General features: G+C 41.0%; 1 protein-coding gene, 1 long non-coding RNA gene and 1 other non-coding gene across 7 annotated transcripts in view; 1 reads left to right on the top strand and 2 right to left on the bottom strand.

The window, feature by feature from the left end:
* The window catches only part of RABEP1 (rabaptin, RAB GTPase binding effector protein 1), an 89,233-nt gene extending 84,828 nt beyond the window's left edge, over window positions 1-4,405 (bottom strand). For all 5 annotated transcript variants that reach the window (XM_065908532.1, XM_065908537.1, XM_065908535.1 and 2 more), the window contains exon 1: window positions 4,167-4,405. In XM_065908532.1, coding sequence (XP_065764604.1) covers window positions 4,167-4,200 — 34 coding nt within the window. In that variant the 5' untranslated portion in view covers window positions 4,201-4,405. The remainder of the gene's footprint in view (window positions 1-4,166) is intronic.
* TRNAE-CUC (transfer RNA glutamic acid (anticodon CUC)) lies at window positions 2,033-2,105 on the top strand. The gene has a single exon. It is a non-coding gene; the product is annotated as a tRNA-Glu (tRNA).
* A 1,979-nt stretch (window positions 4,406-6,384) lies between the features above and the next one.
* LOC136150020 (uncharacterized) overlaps window positions 6,385-17,792 on the bottom strand; it is a 30,207-nt gene continuing 18,799 nt past the window's right edge. The window contains exons 2-4 of the long non-coding RNA XR_010659735.1: window positions 15,542-15,608; window positions 12,181-12,228; window positions 6,385-8,024 (exon numbers count right to left, since the gene is read on the bottom strand). This is a non-coding gene — a long non-coding RNA (uncharacterized lncRNA). The remainder of the gene's footprint in view (window positions 8,025-12,180; window positions 12,229-15,541; window positions 15,609-17,792) is intronic.

Here is a 17,792-nt window from a genome sequence, read left to right as displayed (position 1 = left end):
ACTAAGGTATTCGCAAAAATTGATCCCTCTGTCTGGAATACTCTTCCTTCAGATATCCACACATTAGGTCTTCTATCACCTTCAAGTCTTTGGTCAAATGTCACCTTCTCAACAAGCTAACTCTGACCACCCTATTTAAAACCAGCCTACCCTGCCTCCTTTTACCCTGTTCCATTTTTTTTCTTTTTCCATAGCACTTATCACCTAACAATCCATATGATTTGATATGTTTGTTGTTTAATATCTGTTTCTCCCACGCCAGGGCAGGGTTTTTTATTATCTGTGTTGTCCACTGATATATTCCAAATATCTAGAATTGCGCCTGGCAAGTAGTACACACTCACATGTGTTGAACAGTTTTACACTTGTCTGTGGGATTAACTAACGGCCTTCTGCTTCACTACTTAGGAACAAGGACTGGGTTTTTTTCATCATTTTATTTCCTAGAGCTCTACCTAGACTAGGCACACAAGCATTTATTAACTGGATTTTTTTTTTTTTTCGTCTATCAGAAAATACAATTTTAAAACAACTGGCATTATCCAGGGCTTGTAAGAGTGTAGGGGAAATCTACCCTCTCATATACTATTGGCAGGTATGTAAATTGATACTTTTTGAGAGTAAGCTAGCAATAGCTATTAAAATTTAAATCACTCAGAGCTCATGCCCTTTAATTCAGTAGTCTTACAGAAGTAAAAGTACCTGAAAAGTATGTACAAGAATATCTAGACCAGAACTACTTATAAAATGGAAAAACTGAAAGCAATCTACTTATCTACCAATAAAGATAGAGGCAAATAAATCATATGTGGTACATGTTATGTGACAACATTCTTTAACAAGAATGAGGCACATCTGTAGCAATGAACTGGAAAATAGCCCACAATCTAGTAAACAGATCAGGGGGCTCTGGCATCAGATAACCTGGATTTGAATCCTGGCTCCCCTCACTTCCTAGCTAGGTAATTCTAGGCACTTTTTAACTTCTCTGCGCTTCAGTTTCCCCATCAATAAAACAGGAACAATATTATAATAGTATCCACTTCACTGACCTAAAGATTTCCTGAGATAATGCATGCAGTGTCTATAGCACATTTACGGGCACATAACCATTTACAAGTATATAATAAGTACAGTTATCATTTACAAGTGAAATAGACAAGTTGCAGACCTATGTATGTAAACCATGTCCATTTTAGGGGGAAAAGCCTATGAAATTTATAGAAAAAAGTCAAGTACAGAAAACTTAATACTGGTTTCCTCTCAGAGATGAGAGAAGACATACTTAATAGCCACCTTTTTTTAATGGAAGGATTTTAGCATATAGTGTTTTTAAATAAAAAAGAAATGAAGTAAAATCAGAGCAAATGCTTCTAAGAGTTTAACTTAGATTCAAAAATATTACAGTTTGAAATAGTTTACATCACATATACTCTTTGAATTCTCAAGATAAAATAAATAATAGGCTGAAATTTGACTATTAAAGTTACCTTTGTTCTAAACGAGTAAACTAAGGTGCACAATCCAAAAAACAGTTTTTAAAAAACTTACAAAATAAGGACTTGAACTGCAAGGAAATCAAATCAGTCAAACCTAAAGGAAATCAACTGAATATTCACTGGAAGGACTGATGCTGAAACTCCAATACTTTGGCCACAGCATTCAAACAGCCAACTCACTGGAAAAGACTGATGTTGGGAAAGCTTGAGAGTAGGAGGAGAAGAGGACAACAGAGGATGAGATGGTTAGATAGCCTCACTGAGTCAATGGACATGAACTTCAGCAAATTCTGGGAGATAGTGGAGGACAGAGAAGCCTGGCATGATGCAGTCCATGTGGTTACAAAGAGTCCAACATGACTTAGCAACCAAACAAGAAAATTATTACACTTTAACCTACAGATTTTACACACAAATCAGTTCTTTTTTTAACCTACAATATCTCCATGAAAAATAAAAGATATGTCAAAGAAAGAAAAGAAAACAACATCAACGTAAATTAAAACTGCTTCTAAAATGGGATACCTGAGAATTCCCTGGCAGTCCAGTGGTTAGGACTCTGTGCTCTCACTGCCGAGGGCCTGGGTTCAATCCCTGGCCAGGGAACTAAGATCCTATGAGTCGTGCAGCGCGGTCAAAGAAAAAAATAAAAAGGAATAAAAGCTAGATTAAAGTCAAAAAGTAAAAGTTACCTTTTACTGTCAGTTTAACTCAAAAGAATTCTGCAATTTTTTTATAACAGTAGGGCTAGGAAATTCAACTGTGCTTAAAGCTAAAGTGTTAAGTAGTGATCTATATTAAGTTCAGCAAAAGAGAAAAATTAAATCCCCCAAGATGAATTTCTAAGAAGACACAGACACAAAGCACTCAAACACACAGAATTCTCTTGTTAACAGTAGCTGTGGCTGCTCATTTACTACACTAATTGAAAATACTGCAATCTATGCAAACTAAATCTCATCCCATAATCACAGGATTTGAAAAATAGGGAATAAACCTGTAGTAAGAATACATGATTTCCTAAAGCTAATTTTTCCTAGCCTCTTTCAAGTGCTTAGTCACTTCTGCCTATTTACAACAAAGACCATTTCACATCTAGAAAGAGGGAGGGAGTTTTGATTCCGGACTGTCATGTCACCTGAGCCGTCCAAGACCTTTGTTTCCATGCAACTCAAGAGAAGACAGCCGCCAGCTAAGCATACCTACCACTCCAGATCAGAACCAGAAGCCACTGGGGCTCCCTCTACTCTGCCTCGTCTGCAATAACAAAGAGGTGTTTGTAGAAAAGCAATGTTTTCTTCCCTGACACCAAATGCAAAAGGTGAGGATTAAAAGGTAGCCTGAAAACCCGTTTCCTCCAACAGTCCACCAGAGAATGCCTCCCATCTACTGAAGCAGAAACAGCATCCAGATTTTCATACAATTCCAAGTGTGTGGGTGCAAGACAGGCATCTCTCCTCAGGCAGCTAACAAAACCCAAAACTAGAGGCAAGCAGGGTTTAGAGCACACTCCAAGAAAGAAGTTAACATTAAAATCTGGTAACATTGTTTCACATTCCCCAAAGGCAAGAACAAAGAATCAGGTTTTCATGAAATATTTTCTTGAGGCAACCCTAGGCAAAGGCAAGTTTTTAAGCATCAACTATGTGCCCAGCGCCAAATCCCAACATTCCACTCACTTAAAGATGCTAACCACACACGCTGATTATAGAAATACACCTGAAAGAACTCTCACTCCCAGATACAACAGTACCTTGCCAAGGACCAGACACAAAATAGTAACACCTGGAACCATGTGGTCACTCTCTGAAGCAGGGCTTAGCCAACTTCCCAGAAGACAGGAAGGCCTGACAACCACCTGGGACTATTTAAGATGGGGCTCTTTCTCCTTCCATGGATGGAAGTGCTATAAAAGAGACACGTTTTTACCTCGGCTTCAGCATTCCCAAATACCGCCTTAATACTAATCACTTTATGTAAGTCACTTTACTTCCCTTATAGACAAAAAATAAAGGCACGATTGAATATCTTTTCATGAGAACACTCAGGCTCCAAGAGGCTAAGAAACCCGCATCGTGCTTGTTAGTGAAGGCTCCAGGTGCTTTAGTCGCCCAGGCCCCAGCACTTAACCATTAAGCCACGACGCCTCTCAAGGAACGCTACTAAAACCAGTTACAGATCCGAGCCAGTTAGTTTCGGTCACAGAACTGAGCTCAAAGCGTTCAGTGACAAGGACGGAGGCGGGGCGTGGGGAGGGCACATCACCACTACCTAAGTAATTTCTTTTTCTTTTAAAGAATATAGCACATGTTCCTGATTTCCATCCTCCTCACGGGCAGAACCCACGTGCCGGTCCCACCGCTACCCACAGCAGCTCCCTCTCCACTCTCCCCAGCTCACCCGCACCCCCCTCACCACCCCCCTCACTCCGCCCCCACCCCAGCCACGGCCCACGCCGGCACCTCCCGCCCCCTCGCCAAAGACGGCCGTCCAGGCCCTCGCACCGCCCTCGCGTGCAGCCAGCGCCGGACCCCGCGCGCTCCCGCCTCCGCCCGGCGGGGTCACCTCCCGGGCCTATGCTCGCCCTTCCCGCCGCCCGCAGGTCCCCCCGCGACGCCGGCGCCGGGCAGGCCGCGCCCGCCGCGCCTGCCATGGTGGGCGCCTCACCGTCAGGCTGAGGAGCCGGGCCCGGCTGCGCCATGGCCGGGCGGCCGGCCTCGGGAAGCGGGGATGGGCGGGGAAGCGGCGTCCCGGGCTCCCGCGGGCTCAGCTGGCGGAGGAGGCGTCGACCGAGCCGCCGCCGCCGCCGCCCAGGGAGGAACCGCTAAGGCTGGAGCCGCCGGCGCCGCCACAGCCGCGGGCAGAGACGGACCCGAGCGCCGACCTCCGCCTCCTCATCCTGACAGCGGGAAATAAGCAGTGCGCAGGCGCGGGGGGATGGGGCGGCACGTGACGTCGCCCTGAGGGGAGGGGCGGGGCTTCGTGAAGGGAGGGGCGCACAACGCGAGGCGGAGGCTGGAGGAGGGGCGAGGGGTGTGGTGGGGGAGGAGGAGGCTGAATACCGGAGGAGGGGGAGGCCAGGCAGGCCTTGTTCAGGGACAGCTCCCTACCCTCCGCCCCAGAACAGAGACGAGGAAAGAATAATTACAAAAAGAAGGGCGAGAGAGGAGGTTAGATGGTGAAATTAGTGCAAATCCAGCCTCTGCTTCGTCTAGCTGTGTGACCTTGGACCAGTCACTTTACCTCTTTGAACCTCACAGCCTTTGCCTGTATAATGGGTACTAAAAGTTTAAATGAAGTGTGCGGAACTGTTTCTTAGGTACTTTCCATCACACACCTATGTGCGCTATGACTTCAGTGCCACACATCTTGAGAGGTGATGGGGATACAGCCAGACAGTTCTTGCACCCACGAGGGGAGAGGGAGAAGATGGTAGGCAGACAATACCACCTTTACACCTGGGCATAGGTACACACATTAGAGATGCACCTCTACCCCAGGTCTGACCACATTCCTTACATAGTGTTCAGGGGCCATGCCCACCTGGCGTCTGTGCCTCTCTTTCAGGACCAAGTTCTTGGAACTTGTGACCCCTGAATTCCCTCCCCAAATGACTGGAGCCTGTGGGCTCTTCTCCAGGCCATGTTCTCTAAGGTAGAGTCTGGGAACCCCTGGAAGTAGCTGAGGGGCAGCTGTGCTTGAGAGAGGGGCACATCACTCGGACATTTGAGCTTCTGTTGTACACAGATGCCTGGAGAAGGCAATGGCAACCCACTCCAGTACTCTTACCTGGAAAATCCCATGGACATGGACGGAGGAGCCTGGTGGGCTGCAGTCCTTGGGATCGCTAAGAGTCGGACACAACTGAGCAACTTCACTTTCACTTTTCACTTTCATGCATTGGAGAAGGAAATGGCAACCCACTCCAGTGTTCTTGCCTGGAGAATCCCAGGAACAGAGGAGCCTGGTGGGTTGCCGTCTATGGGGTCGCACAGAGTCAGACATGACTGAAGTGACTTAGCAGCAGCAGCAGTGTACAGATGCCTAGTGCAGGACAGAGATGGAAAAACAGGGCAGTGGGCCGGCGCGAGTGCTCCCACCACCACCTCATTTTAGTGCATAAATCTGAGGAGTCTGGGGATCCTAAATTTGGACCTGGTCTTCCCTGGTATTAAAGATATATATTTGTCAAAATAGAATAGAGCATATGAACAGTTGGAGTGATTTATAATTTTAAATAATTTAGGTAGACATGTTGCATCTGTTTGTACTTTTGCCCCAAATTCCACTAACATTAGAGAAGGGCCTATATACAGACTTGAGCCTTTTGAGCAGTTAATATCTTCGAATGACTGGTATGCCTTTGAGAGAGCAAGCAGAGTGACTTCCCCAGTCCCCCATTAAATGACTCTCCTGCAGATCCATGCTGGACATGAAGACCTTTGTCCAGGATAAGACAGCCCCGTGCACCTTCTCTCTAGTGATGACTAACTCAAGGCAGGGAGACCATAAAGATAGCAGATGCTGATACCCTCTACAGAAGGAACTCTTCTGGTGAGTAAGAGGTATGCTTATTGCCATTGATAATCTGGGGCTTGAAGCCAGGACCCAAGGTCAAGGTCACTCAAAAAGGATTAGACTGCTGATCTAAACACATAGAGCACCCCATGCAAAAGATGTGGTTGGAATTTGGAAATAACATTAAGGGCATGCTTGGGTTATGTACATTTTCATATTTTTAGGTAAATCCTAACACCCAGCAATTCCACCCCCAGGCATACATTTTAAAGAAAACTAGTGTGTGCTCAAAGCCTTTAACTGTAAAGACATGATGCTTATATTTGGAAAGAAATTGGGAGATAAGATTTAAACACATGTAATAATTGCTTATCAATTACATTGCACATGTGCCACAGTAGATACAGAATATTTAAGGTGACATAGCTTATAATAAAATAAATAAAAGCCCAAGAATTCATCAACAGAATAAATTTTAAAATATTCATACATATAGTCTACAGCAATAATAATGAACAAACAGCTACATAGTCAATATAGATGAATCCCACAAACATAATTCTGAGAGAAAGAAGTTGTAGAATCATACATACAGAGTGAGTCCATTTATATAAAATTTCAAAACAGGCAAAACTAAACTTCATCCACACAAAGTTAGTAAACTGTAAAGATGGGAAGAGAAGGACTTTCACAGAAGTCATGACAGTAATTCCTGAACCAGGGAGGGAAGGACACGGGATGAAGGGTGGTAACTAAAATCCCACATTCTACTGGCAATCAATGGTGCTGGCAATGTGATATTCCTTAAACTGGGTCCACCTAAGCTAATTATAAATCTGGGAAACTGATGTTCAGATGAGAAAGACTTAGGAGTATTTGCCAAATACAAGCTTAAAATGAGCCAACTTGATGCAACTGCTGGAAAGTATTGATTCTGTGCTTTATGAACAGAGTCACAGAGAGTCTTGGTGGAATTCACAATTGGGGAAAAAAAAAAATAGAGTCATTGTGTGTAAATCACAGGAGGTGATGCCTGTTCTGCACTTTGTCCTGATTAGGTCACATCAGCAGTGCTGACTGTGGTTGCTCTGCACACCATTGTTTGCAAGGGGACACCAACCAGCTGGAGTGGGTGGAGTCCCAGGGAATGAAGAATCTGAAAATTATTTCCTGATGGAAATAACAGGCAAAAGTACTCTGGTGGGGGAGGCAGGGAAGATGACTTGAGCTGTGAAGGCTGTCTCCAAATTGTGGAAGTCAATGTGTACAAGCGTGCTGTATGCTGTATGCTGTATGCTGCTGTATGCAGCAAAATAGGCTTCAACCCAACCTGAAGGAGAAGTTTTTCTCACAGCTAACTAGAGAGAGAAGGGGCTACGTTTCAGGGAAGGAGGCCCTGTCATTGTAAGTGTGCAGGTAGAGCTGGCTAGCAACTGGTTAGAGATGCTTATAGGAGGATTCCTACTACGTTTGTGGGGTTAGACTAGACCATCTTTACAGTCCTTTTCAGCCTCAAGGTTCTGCAATACTAATGGCAATAAGTTTGCTGCATTTTAAAGTTTACTAGGTTTCCCTGGTGGCTCAATGGTAAAGAATTCACCTCCCAGTGCAGGAGATGCAGGTTTGAGCCCTGGATCAGGAAGATCCTCTGGAGAAGGAAATGGCAACCCATTCCAGCGTTCTTGCCTGAAAAATCCCCCTGAAGGGCTGCAGTCCATGGGGTCACAAAGAGTCGGACACAACTGAACAACTGAGCATACATGCAGTTTCCCATGTATTACTTCATTTTACTTCTCACAGCATTCCAGAAGGTATAGAGTAGACACAAAGTAGATAAACCAAACTTTCCTGGATAAATCCCATGTCAAAATTCTCTGAATTTCCCATGTCAGAATCCTCCAGTTTCTGCAAGTACAGGTACAGCTCTGAGACGAGGTGTCCCAACTTGGCAACCAGCTGACAGTACTCAGAAGTGTTGGGGTTCTCTCTCTCTAGGATCCAGATTCTCTAGGACAGGAAGGAACTAAAGAGTAGGTTTATAACACCATACTTCTCTGATCTTTAATAAAGACAACTTCTGTGCAGGATGGAAGTGTTTCACATGTATGCTTTCTCCTTGTAAGTTTTCTGTAAACCATCCACATCAATGCTATTTGATCACCATTCACCTGCTTCTCACTTCTCATTGAATTACAGGCCATAATTTTAACCATTATTAATAATAACACCACTTAGCTGAGCCACCTACTACTATATGCTAGAGATATTACCTGATAACAGCTCTTAGGAGTAGATTCTATTATCCCTGAATTCAGAGAGGTTAAACAACTTGTCCGTGTCATACGGTAAATGGAAGAACTAGAATTCAAATCCAAGTCTGTCTCACCCCAGAGTATATGCTTTTTGCTGTCAGTGCCGACTAACCATGTCTATCGGGTATCAGCAAATACCCCAACACTTCAGTGCCATTGTCAACTGAATTCGTTTTTAGACGTTTAAATGATATCTCCGAAAGTTACACTTCTTTTTAAAATAATTTTTTTTTATTTATTCTTGACTGTGCTGGGTCTTCCTTGCTGTGCAGGCTGCAGGCTTTTCTCTAGTTGCAGTGAGTGGGAGCCAGTCTCTAGCTGCGGTGCATGAGCTCTAGGTGTGTGGGCTTCAGTAATGAAACCCTTGAGGCCAGTAGTTGTGATGGATGACCTTATTTGCCCCAAGGCACATGGGATCTTCCTGAATCAGGGATCGAACCCATGTCTCTTGCATTGGCAGGTGGATTCTTTACTACTGAGCCACCAAGGAAGCCCAAGTTATACTTCCTTTAATTATTTGTTTATTTTTTCAGATTATTTGACTAAAATTCTAGTTATAATTTTTTAAATATATAGAGAAAGCAAAAATACTTCCTCAACCTCTCCTTCCCCCAATACACACACAATCCCACACCTCTCTCCAGGGCAAACTACTGTTGTAACCAGCTTTGTATGAATCCTTTCAGACTTTTTTTATGCATCTATGAACATGCTGAAACACGTGCCTCTGTTTTATCTTCCTCACCTAGATATTGTACATTTACTCTGAACTTGTGTTTTTCCTCAACGGTGTGGTCAATACCTATGGCTTTACTTCATTCTTTTTAACTCTCATGTAGTTTTCCATTTTGGTAAATGGTTAGACTACTTACAGTTTTTCATTACTTACAAGCAGTGCTGCAAGGAACATGTATACCTATCTAGGCACTTATATGAGTGATTTCTCAGAAGATTTATCTACCCCCTTAGAATTACTAGATCAAAAATCATGAACACTACTTTTTCATTTAATGAATGTTGACAAAAAGTATCACATCAATAATATAACAACAGTATATGCACATATTTGTTTCTGTACCTCCTTGCCAATATTGGCTTTTGTCAATCTTCTTTATGTCTGCTAATCTGATGGACAAAAAATTATTATATACTTATAAGTATACAATAATCATTTCCCTGGATATCAGTGAGAGTAGAAACCTTTTCATGTTTATTTTTTTCTGCTGTTTGTATACAGCTACAATGAAATTTATATAAATTAAGCTATTTGTCTTTTATTATTGATTTGTAGGTGTTCCTAGGTATTCTGGATAGTAACTGTTGGTATGTTATACATAGTGTATTTCTTCTAGTTTGCTATTTGTCTTTTCATTTTAATAACACTAATAGTGTTATTTACTTACAGAAGTTTTACATTTTTTTATTTTTTAAAATATTTATTTATTTGGCTGTGTGAGTGCTAAGCTGTGACACTCGGGATCTTCAATCTTCATCGCAGCATGTAGGATCCTTTTTTTTAAATTGCGGCATGTAGGATATAGTTCCCTGACCAGGGATCAAACCTGGGCCCCCTGAATTAGGAGTGCTGAGTCTCAGCCACTGGATCACCAGAGAAATCACAGAAGTTTCACATTTTAATTGTCAACTTATATATCTTTTCATAGCTCCTGGATTTTTCATCTTGTCCAAGAAGGCCTTTCTCACTTCCAAATTCATACATGTATTCTCAATAGTTTTCCCAGTATTTCCCCAATATTATAATTTTAGTTTGGTTTTTTAATCTACTAGGAATTATTTTTCATATGGAATGAGGCCGGGGTGGAAAAGTACATGGCAACCCACTCCAGTATTCTTGCCTGGAGAAACCCATGGACAGAGGAGCCTGGCCAGCTATGGTCCATAGGATCGCAGAGAGTCTGACACAACTGAGTGACTTAGCATGCACTCACACATAAGGTAGGGGATCTAACTTAATTTTTTCAGATAAATAGGCAACTGTGCTCAAATCATTATTTCCCTACTTTAATTGTTGATGTTTCTATAAGTATATTAACTAGACTTATTTTTTGTTGCAAGAGGGGAAGAAAAACCTCAAATAGGTTTTTAAAAAGCTGGAATTTGGTTGCTTATGTAACTGAAATATCCATAGCACCAACTGGCTTGGGAAGAAGCTTCGAATATAACTAACTAGAGGAATAGAGTATGAGGCTATTTTGGTGGAGACCTGAATGGAGAGATGGAGGCAGCCATAGGAGTGAAAGGGAAGAACATTCGTGCAAAAAGAGGAGAAATGTATGAAAGTTTTACAAATACAACTAACTTGAAATGTTCAAGAGATAAAAGAAAGCCACAGTGAGTGGAGCAGGGCGAATGAAGGCCAGAGGAGTGGGAGACTCCTACAGAGGTAAGAAGGGTCAAATCCTGTCAGATACTGAAGCCACAAGAACGATTAGATTTTATTCTATTTTATTCCTTCTACTGGGACTTCCCACATGGCACAGTGGTAAAGAATCTGCCTGCCAATGCAGGAGATGCAAGAGACTTGGGGTTGATTCCTGGGTCAGGAAGATCCCCTGGAGTAGGAAATGCAACACACTCCAGTATTCTTGCCTGGAAAATTCCATGGGCAGAGGATCCTGACAGGCTACAGGCCACGGGGCCGCAAGGAGTTGGACATGGCTGAGTGACTGAGCACGCACACATTCCTTCTATTATGGGAGCCACTGGAAAGTTTTAAAGAGAAAAGCTACAGGATTTGATTTATACCTTTAAAAAATTATTTATTTATTTATGGCTTTGCTGGAGCTTCATTTCTGCGAGGGCTTTTCTCTAGTGGTCTGAGTTAGGGCTACTCTTCGTTGCAGTGGGCAGGCTTCTCGTTGCAGTGGCTTCTCTTATGCTGGAAACAGGCTCTGTGGTGTGTGGCTTCAGTAGCTGCATCGTGTCAGCTCAGCACTTGTGGCTCCCAGGCTCTAGGCTCTGGGCTCAGTAGCTATGGCACACGGGCTTAATTGCTCCGAGGCATGTGGTATCTTCCTGGATCAGGGATCGAACCTGTGTCTCCTACATTGGCAGGCAGATTCTTTACCACTGAGCCACCAGGGAAGCTCTAATTTACACTTTTAAAAGAGCTCATCCTGGCCACTACTTGGGAATGTGGATTATGAGGGAGGAGAGAGGTAAAGATGGAAGTGGGAAGCACAGTTAGGAAGTGCTGCCATGTTCAGAAAGATAAATGATGGTGGCTTGGTCCAGAATTATATCAGAGGAGATACAGAAAAATAGGTATTGGGGGTTGAATTATTTACTTACTGAGGAGAGGATTTGCTGAGGGGGAAATATAAGGTTCTGTTTTTGCCATAATATATGTAAGATGCTTCTTGGGTATCTGAGTGGAAGTATCAAGTAGATAATTGAGGGGGGAAAAAAGTAGATGGCTACATATACAAATTTGGAGCTCAGGCATGGACATATGGTTTAAGAGTCACCAGTTTACATGATATTTATAGTCAGTAGCTAGGATATATAAAGAACTCTGTTAAAATCTAGAAAAACAAGACTGAAAGCCTGATAGAAAAAATGGGCAAGAGGACATGGCGGTTCATTAAAAAAGACTAAGTTCTTTACACATATCGACTTCACTCAAAGTAGAATTCAGAATGAAACTACAGAGATACTGTTTATCATTGACTGACAAAAATTCAAGCGATTGACAACCTACCCTTTTAGTGAAGCTGTGTGAGGCAAATAGACATTGTCTTACACTGCTGTTTAAAGAACAAAATGGAACAAATTCTATGGAGGGAAAATTTGACAATATTTAACGAAGCTTTATGTTCACAGGCATTTACCTCTTGATTGAGTAATCTCTTTTAAAGGAAGTTACCCTGGAGCTACATCTGCAAAAAATAAAGCAACAAATGCACAAGGTTATTAATTGTGACATTATTTTAATATCAAAATATTAAAAACAACCCAAATGCTACGTAGGAAACTTGCTGAATTAAAGATAGTACAGCTACACAACTGAGTACTACATAGCCATAAAAGAGAATGAAATGGGACTTCCCTGTTGGTTCGGTGGCTAAGATTGCAATGCCATTGTAGGGGGCCTGGGTTTGATCCCTGGTAAGAAAACTAGAGCCCACATGCCACAACTAAGACCCAGTGCATCCAAATAAAATAAATACATAAATAAAAAATGTATATGAAAAATAGCCTGTAAAAAGAGAATGAATATTTCTAAGTACTAGTATGAAAAGAATGCCTATATTGTTAAGTGAATCAAAAGTATATACTGTATGTTATGTGGTGGGAGGGAGGCTCAAGAGAGAGGGGGATATATGTATACTGATGCTGATTCACATTGTTGTATGGTAGAAACTAGCACAACATTGTAAATCAATTATCCTCCAATTAAAAAAATTTTTTTAAATATATATAGTATGCTACATTTTGTTAAGAAAAAAAGTGGGGAAATAAGCCTATATATTTCTTAATTTTTAGTACAGTTCTATTGAGATATAATTCATAAAACATAAAATTCACCCTTTTAAAGTATATATTTCATGATTTTTAGTATGTTCATGAAGATATGCAGTCATCACCACAATCAATTTTAGAACATTTTTATTAACACCAAAAGAAACCCTTTACTCATTGTAGTCACTCCCTATCCCCCTTTTCCTGCAGTTATGGACAGCCATTTATCTATTTTCCACGAATATAGACTTATGGACATTTGATATAAAAGGAATCATACAGCATGCTATCTTTTGTTTCTAGGTTTGTTCGCTAAGCATAACATTTTCAAGATTCATCCATATTATAGCATGTATCAATATTTGGTTTCTTTTTGTGGCCAGATAATATTGCACTGTATGCATATACTACATTTTCTTTATCCATTCATCAGCTGAGGGATATTTCCATACACTTCTGTAATAGAAATATATAAGTTGTGTGGCACGTATTTTCATTTCACTTGTCTATCCAGCTGTGAGCTGATGGCTCATATGGTCACTCTATCTCTAGAATTTTGAGGAACTATCAAACTGTTTTCCAAAATGGCCACACCATTTTACAGTTCTATTAACGAAGGTTCCAAATTCCCTACATCATTGCCAAGACTTGCTGTTGATTGTCTGTTTTGTTTTGTTTTAGTCTTAGCTATCCTAGCGAGTATGAAATGATATGTCATTCATATTTGGAATACATTTCCCTGAAAGCTAATAATGTTGAACATCTTTTCATATGTTTATTGCTATTCTTTATTTTTTGTGTGTGAATTTGAGTCTTTCAGCCTGAAGACTCCCATTAGTATTGTTTGTAGAGCAAGTCTGCCAGTGATGAACTCTGTTGGTCGTTGTTTATATGGGAATGTCTTAATTTCTCTTTCATTTCTGAAGGATAATTTTGCTGGATATGGAAATGCTTGTTGACAATCTTTTTCTTTCAGCACTTTAAATATGTCATCCCTCTGCCTTTAGGTCTGTATGGTTTCTGAAGAGAAGTCAACTGTTAATGTTATTACTTTATGTTATGTGATGAGTCACTTTTCACTTGCTGTTTTCAAGATTTGCTGTTTGGTTTTTGTCTTCAACAGTTTGACTGTGATGGAGCTAAGTATGTATCACTTGAGCTTTTCATACGGAATTAGTTGAGCTTCCTGAATGTGCAAATTAATGTTTTTCGTCCAATTTAGGAAGCTTTCTGCTATTATTTCTTTAAATATTCTTTTTGTCTCTCTCCTTCTCCTTCTGGGACTCCCATTATTCATATGTTAGTATGCTTAATAATATGTGTCCCACAAGTCTTTTGGGCTTCCCCGGTGGCTCAGTTGATAAAGAATATACCTGCAATGGGAGACCCAGGTTCAATCCCTGGGTTGGGAAGATCCCCTGGAGAAGGGAGACTGTTCATTTTTCTTCATTCAAAAGAAATTCTTTCATTTTCTCAGACTGGATGATCTCAAATGACCTATTTTAAAATTTGCTGTTTTTTCCTTCCAGTTCAAATCTTCTGTTTTGCCCCTCTAGTGAATTTTTCATTTCAGATATTATACTTTTTGATTCCTAAATTTCTACTTAGTCCCTTTTTATAATTTCCATTTCTTTATTGATAGTCTCTATTTGGTACAGCATTGTTCTCATACTTTAGTGTTTTAGGTATGGTTTCCCTTTTTTTTTTTTTTTTTTTGGCTGAGCCATGCAGTATATGGGATCTTAGTTCCCTAACCAGGGATCGAACCCATGTCCCCTGCATTGGGAGCATGGAGTCTTAACCATCTGACCACCTGACCACTAGGGAAGTCCCAAATATAGTTTCCTATAGTTATCTGAACACATTTATAATAGCAGATTTAAAGTCTTTATCTAATAAGTCTAATGTCTAGACTTCCCCAGGGACAGCTCCTATTGACTGCTCCTTTCCCCCCCTATATATAGGGCATTCTTTTATGTCCAGAAATGAATGATTCCTCATTGTGAATCATAATTTTTTTCTTGAAAATATAATGTGGTGATTCTGGAAATTATACTCCCATTTCCCCAGGATTTGTTGTTGTTCCAGTTTGTTGTTGACACCATTGCGGTTAGTTTGTTTAATGATTTTCCTGGGCTAATTCTATGAAGTCTGTATTTTGGGTCTACACAGTCACTGAAGTCTCCACCCAATTATTTTAACAATCAGCTAATGATTAGACAAAGAGTCCCCAGCCATTGCCAAGGGGCTGTTTGTGTGTGTTCCGTCATGACTTCAATGCTCCAGTAGGCAGTTTATAACTCTGCCTTATCCTTAACTTCCTGCTTGTGCAAAGCCTCAAGGCTGGCCAGAAGTGAGAGACTGAGGCCTCTCAGATCTTTCTTAGACATGTGCACAGCCCTACACAAGCATATATCCTTCTAAGGTTCCAAGAATAAGTCAGATATGATCAAAATCTTTTATGGGTGTCTCATTCCCCAGATTTTCCTTTCAAGTTTTTGGTCAGCCTCTTGTTAGTCCCAAGTGGTATTACCACTTGTGGCAGCTGTGACGTTATTAAACAATTACAGCTGACTTTCCCCTGGGGATAGGGCTGTTTGCAATGAGTGAGCTCTGAGTCAGCTCTAATGAAAACAAGCCCTAAGAGTGGAGATTCTTAGAGAGCTACCAGACAGACCAAATAGAGACAGTTCTCTGAGTTGGGGATTTTGCAGGGAGATTCAAACTTACTCCATCCCCTCCAGGGTCTTCTAGGCTGCTTGTTTTCATAACTGCTAGTTTCATGTCTACCACAAAGCTAAGGAGAAGGGAAGGAGAATAGAGTAAATTAAAATGTCAGAAAGTTTTTTGTTCTTACCGAGTTTTAGCAGTTTTTCTTGAATAAATCCTTCTTGAATTTTAGCAAGCCTGTGGTTAATTTCCAGAGTTCTGAAAAAGTTGGCTTTGACCTTTTTTGCCTGCATTTTTGTTGCTTTTATGGAAGACTAGATTTTCAGAGACCTTTGTTTTGCTATTCTGAAAATGTTTCTATATGTATTCATTTTTTCACAAAAGGAAATGATAAACCACAGACTAACAAAAATCACTATTGAGACAAGTCCTCAAACTATTTGAATATGTTATAGGACAGAGCAAATGCACAAATATATTGATTTTATTGAGAACCAGGATTCTGACCATGTGAGAAATAAGGTACAAATATAGAAGAACAAAAATCTAGTAGTATTTGTTGAATTTGATTTCGTATTAGAATTTTTTTAATGTATGTGTTTTTTAAGAGTTCATGATTTTTTCTCAGTCAACTGAAAGATGTTAGAAGCAATGATACTCTTGTAGCAATGAACATATCTAACACCCAGTTCTTGGTTTCTAAACACTATCCCCCTTGGGAATTCCCTGGCAGTCCAGTGGACAAGATTCCGTCTTTCCACTGCAGGGAAAATGGCTTCAACCACTGGAACTAAGCAGCAGGAACTGGGGGAGGAGGGGGGAGGGGAGAGGGGGAGGGGGGAGGGGGGAGGGGAGGGACATTTGGAGAAATTGGAGAAATGAATGATTCCAGGGCAGGGAAAGTAGAATATGAGCCTGGGATATATTTTGTGCCAGAAAGCAAAGAAGACCAAAAAGGCTGAAGAAAGGGTGAGGGGAGGAAAGAAATAGATGAGAAAGATTAAGAGGTACAAACTTCCAGTTGCAAAGTAAATGGGTCATGGGTATGAAATGTACAGTGGGGGGAATGTAGTCAATAACCATGAAAAATAAAAATAATAAAGCATCTTTTTAAAAAAGATTAAAGAAAGCTCAAAGACTAAGGGGAATGTCAAAAGGACACAGGAGACAGCTTAACTTGACTCCCATTGGCCAAATTAGTAGCAATTTGAGTATCAAAATGTGTAACAATGATAATGGTTTATAATATGTTAAATTAACATTACTGTTAATCTATAGTATAGTTAAATGAAAAAGAAAAGTAGAAACGAAGAGCTCTTCTTTACAGAAGAAACCCAGCTAATAATGATAGAAGGAAAAATAGACTAGAAAAAAACAACCATTCTGCAACCCCTGGTGTACTAATTGGTTTCGGCAAGGATTATCAATGGATAGTAAATTATTGGATAAAATATTTGGAGGCAATAGAATATTCGCAAGATCTCCAAGTATCACGTCAGAGATTACTCACTAACTACAAAGCAGGAAATGCAGCTTTTCAGTGGAGAGACCCAGCAGTCTCCACGCTAACCAAGTGATCAGACTTAAGAACACCAAGAGGGACAATGTGACAGGAGAAGCCTCCTGATGAGATTTACTAAAAAGCCACAATAGCGCCTGTTTAGGTTTCTCACCAAAAAAAATGTCAAATCTGAATCTAATCATAAGTAAGCAATCAGATAACTCTAGGGTAGTTTCTCAACCTTAACATCACTGATATTTGGGCTGGTTAATTCTTTATTGTGGGTACTGCTGTGTGCACTGAAAGATGTTTAGACACATCCCTGGTCTCTACCCACTACACGCCAGTAGCACCTTGCTATATATTGAATGTTTGTGTCCCTCCAAAGTTCATATGTTGATATCTTAATCCCCAAGGTGATACTATTAGTAGGTGGGACCCCTGGAAGCTGATTAGATTGTGAGAGCAGAGGCTCATGAATGGGAATAATATCCTTATTAAAGCTATGGTTTCTCCAATAGTCATGATGTGAGAGTTGGACCATAAAGAAGGCTGAGCCTCAAAGAATTGATGCTTTCAAATTGTGGCGCTGGAGAAGACTCTTGAGAGTACCTTGGAATGCAAGGAGATTAAACCAATCAATCCTACAAGAAATCAACCTTGAATATTCATTGGAAGGACTGCTGCTGAAGCTGAAGCTCCAATCCTTTGGCCACTTGATGTGAAGAGCCAACTCATTGGAAAAGATACTGATGCTTGGAAAGAGGGTGTCCCCTGGTGGCTCAGTGGTAAAGAATCCACCTGCCAATG

This window comes from Muntiacus reevesi, chromosome 18 (assembly GCF_963930625.1).
Source record: "Muntiacus reevesi chromosome 18, mMunRee1.1, whole genome shotgun sequence".
Classification (NCBI taxonomy): domain Eukaryota; kingdom Metazoa; phylum Chordata; class Mammalia; order Artiodactyla; family Cervidae; genus Muntiacus; species Muntiacus reevesi.
This window is presented reverse-complemented; position numbering and strand designations above follow the sequence as displayed.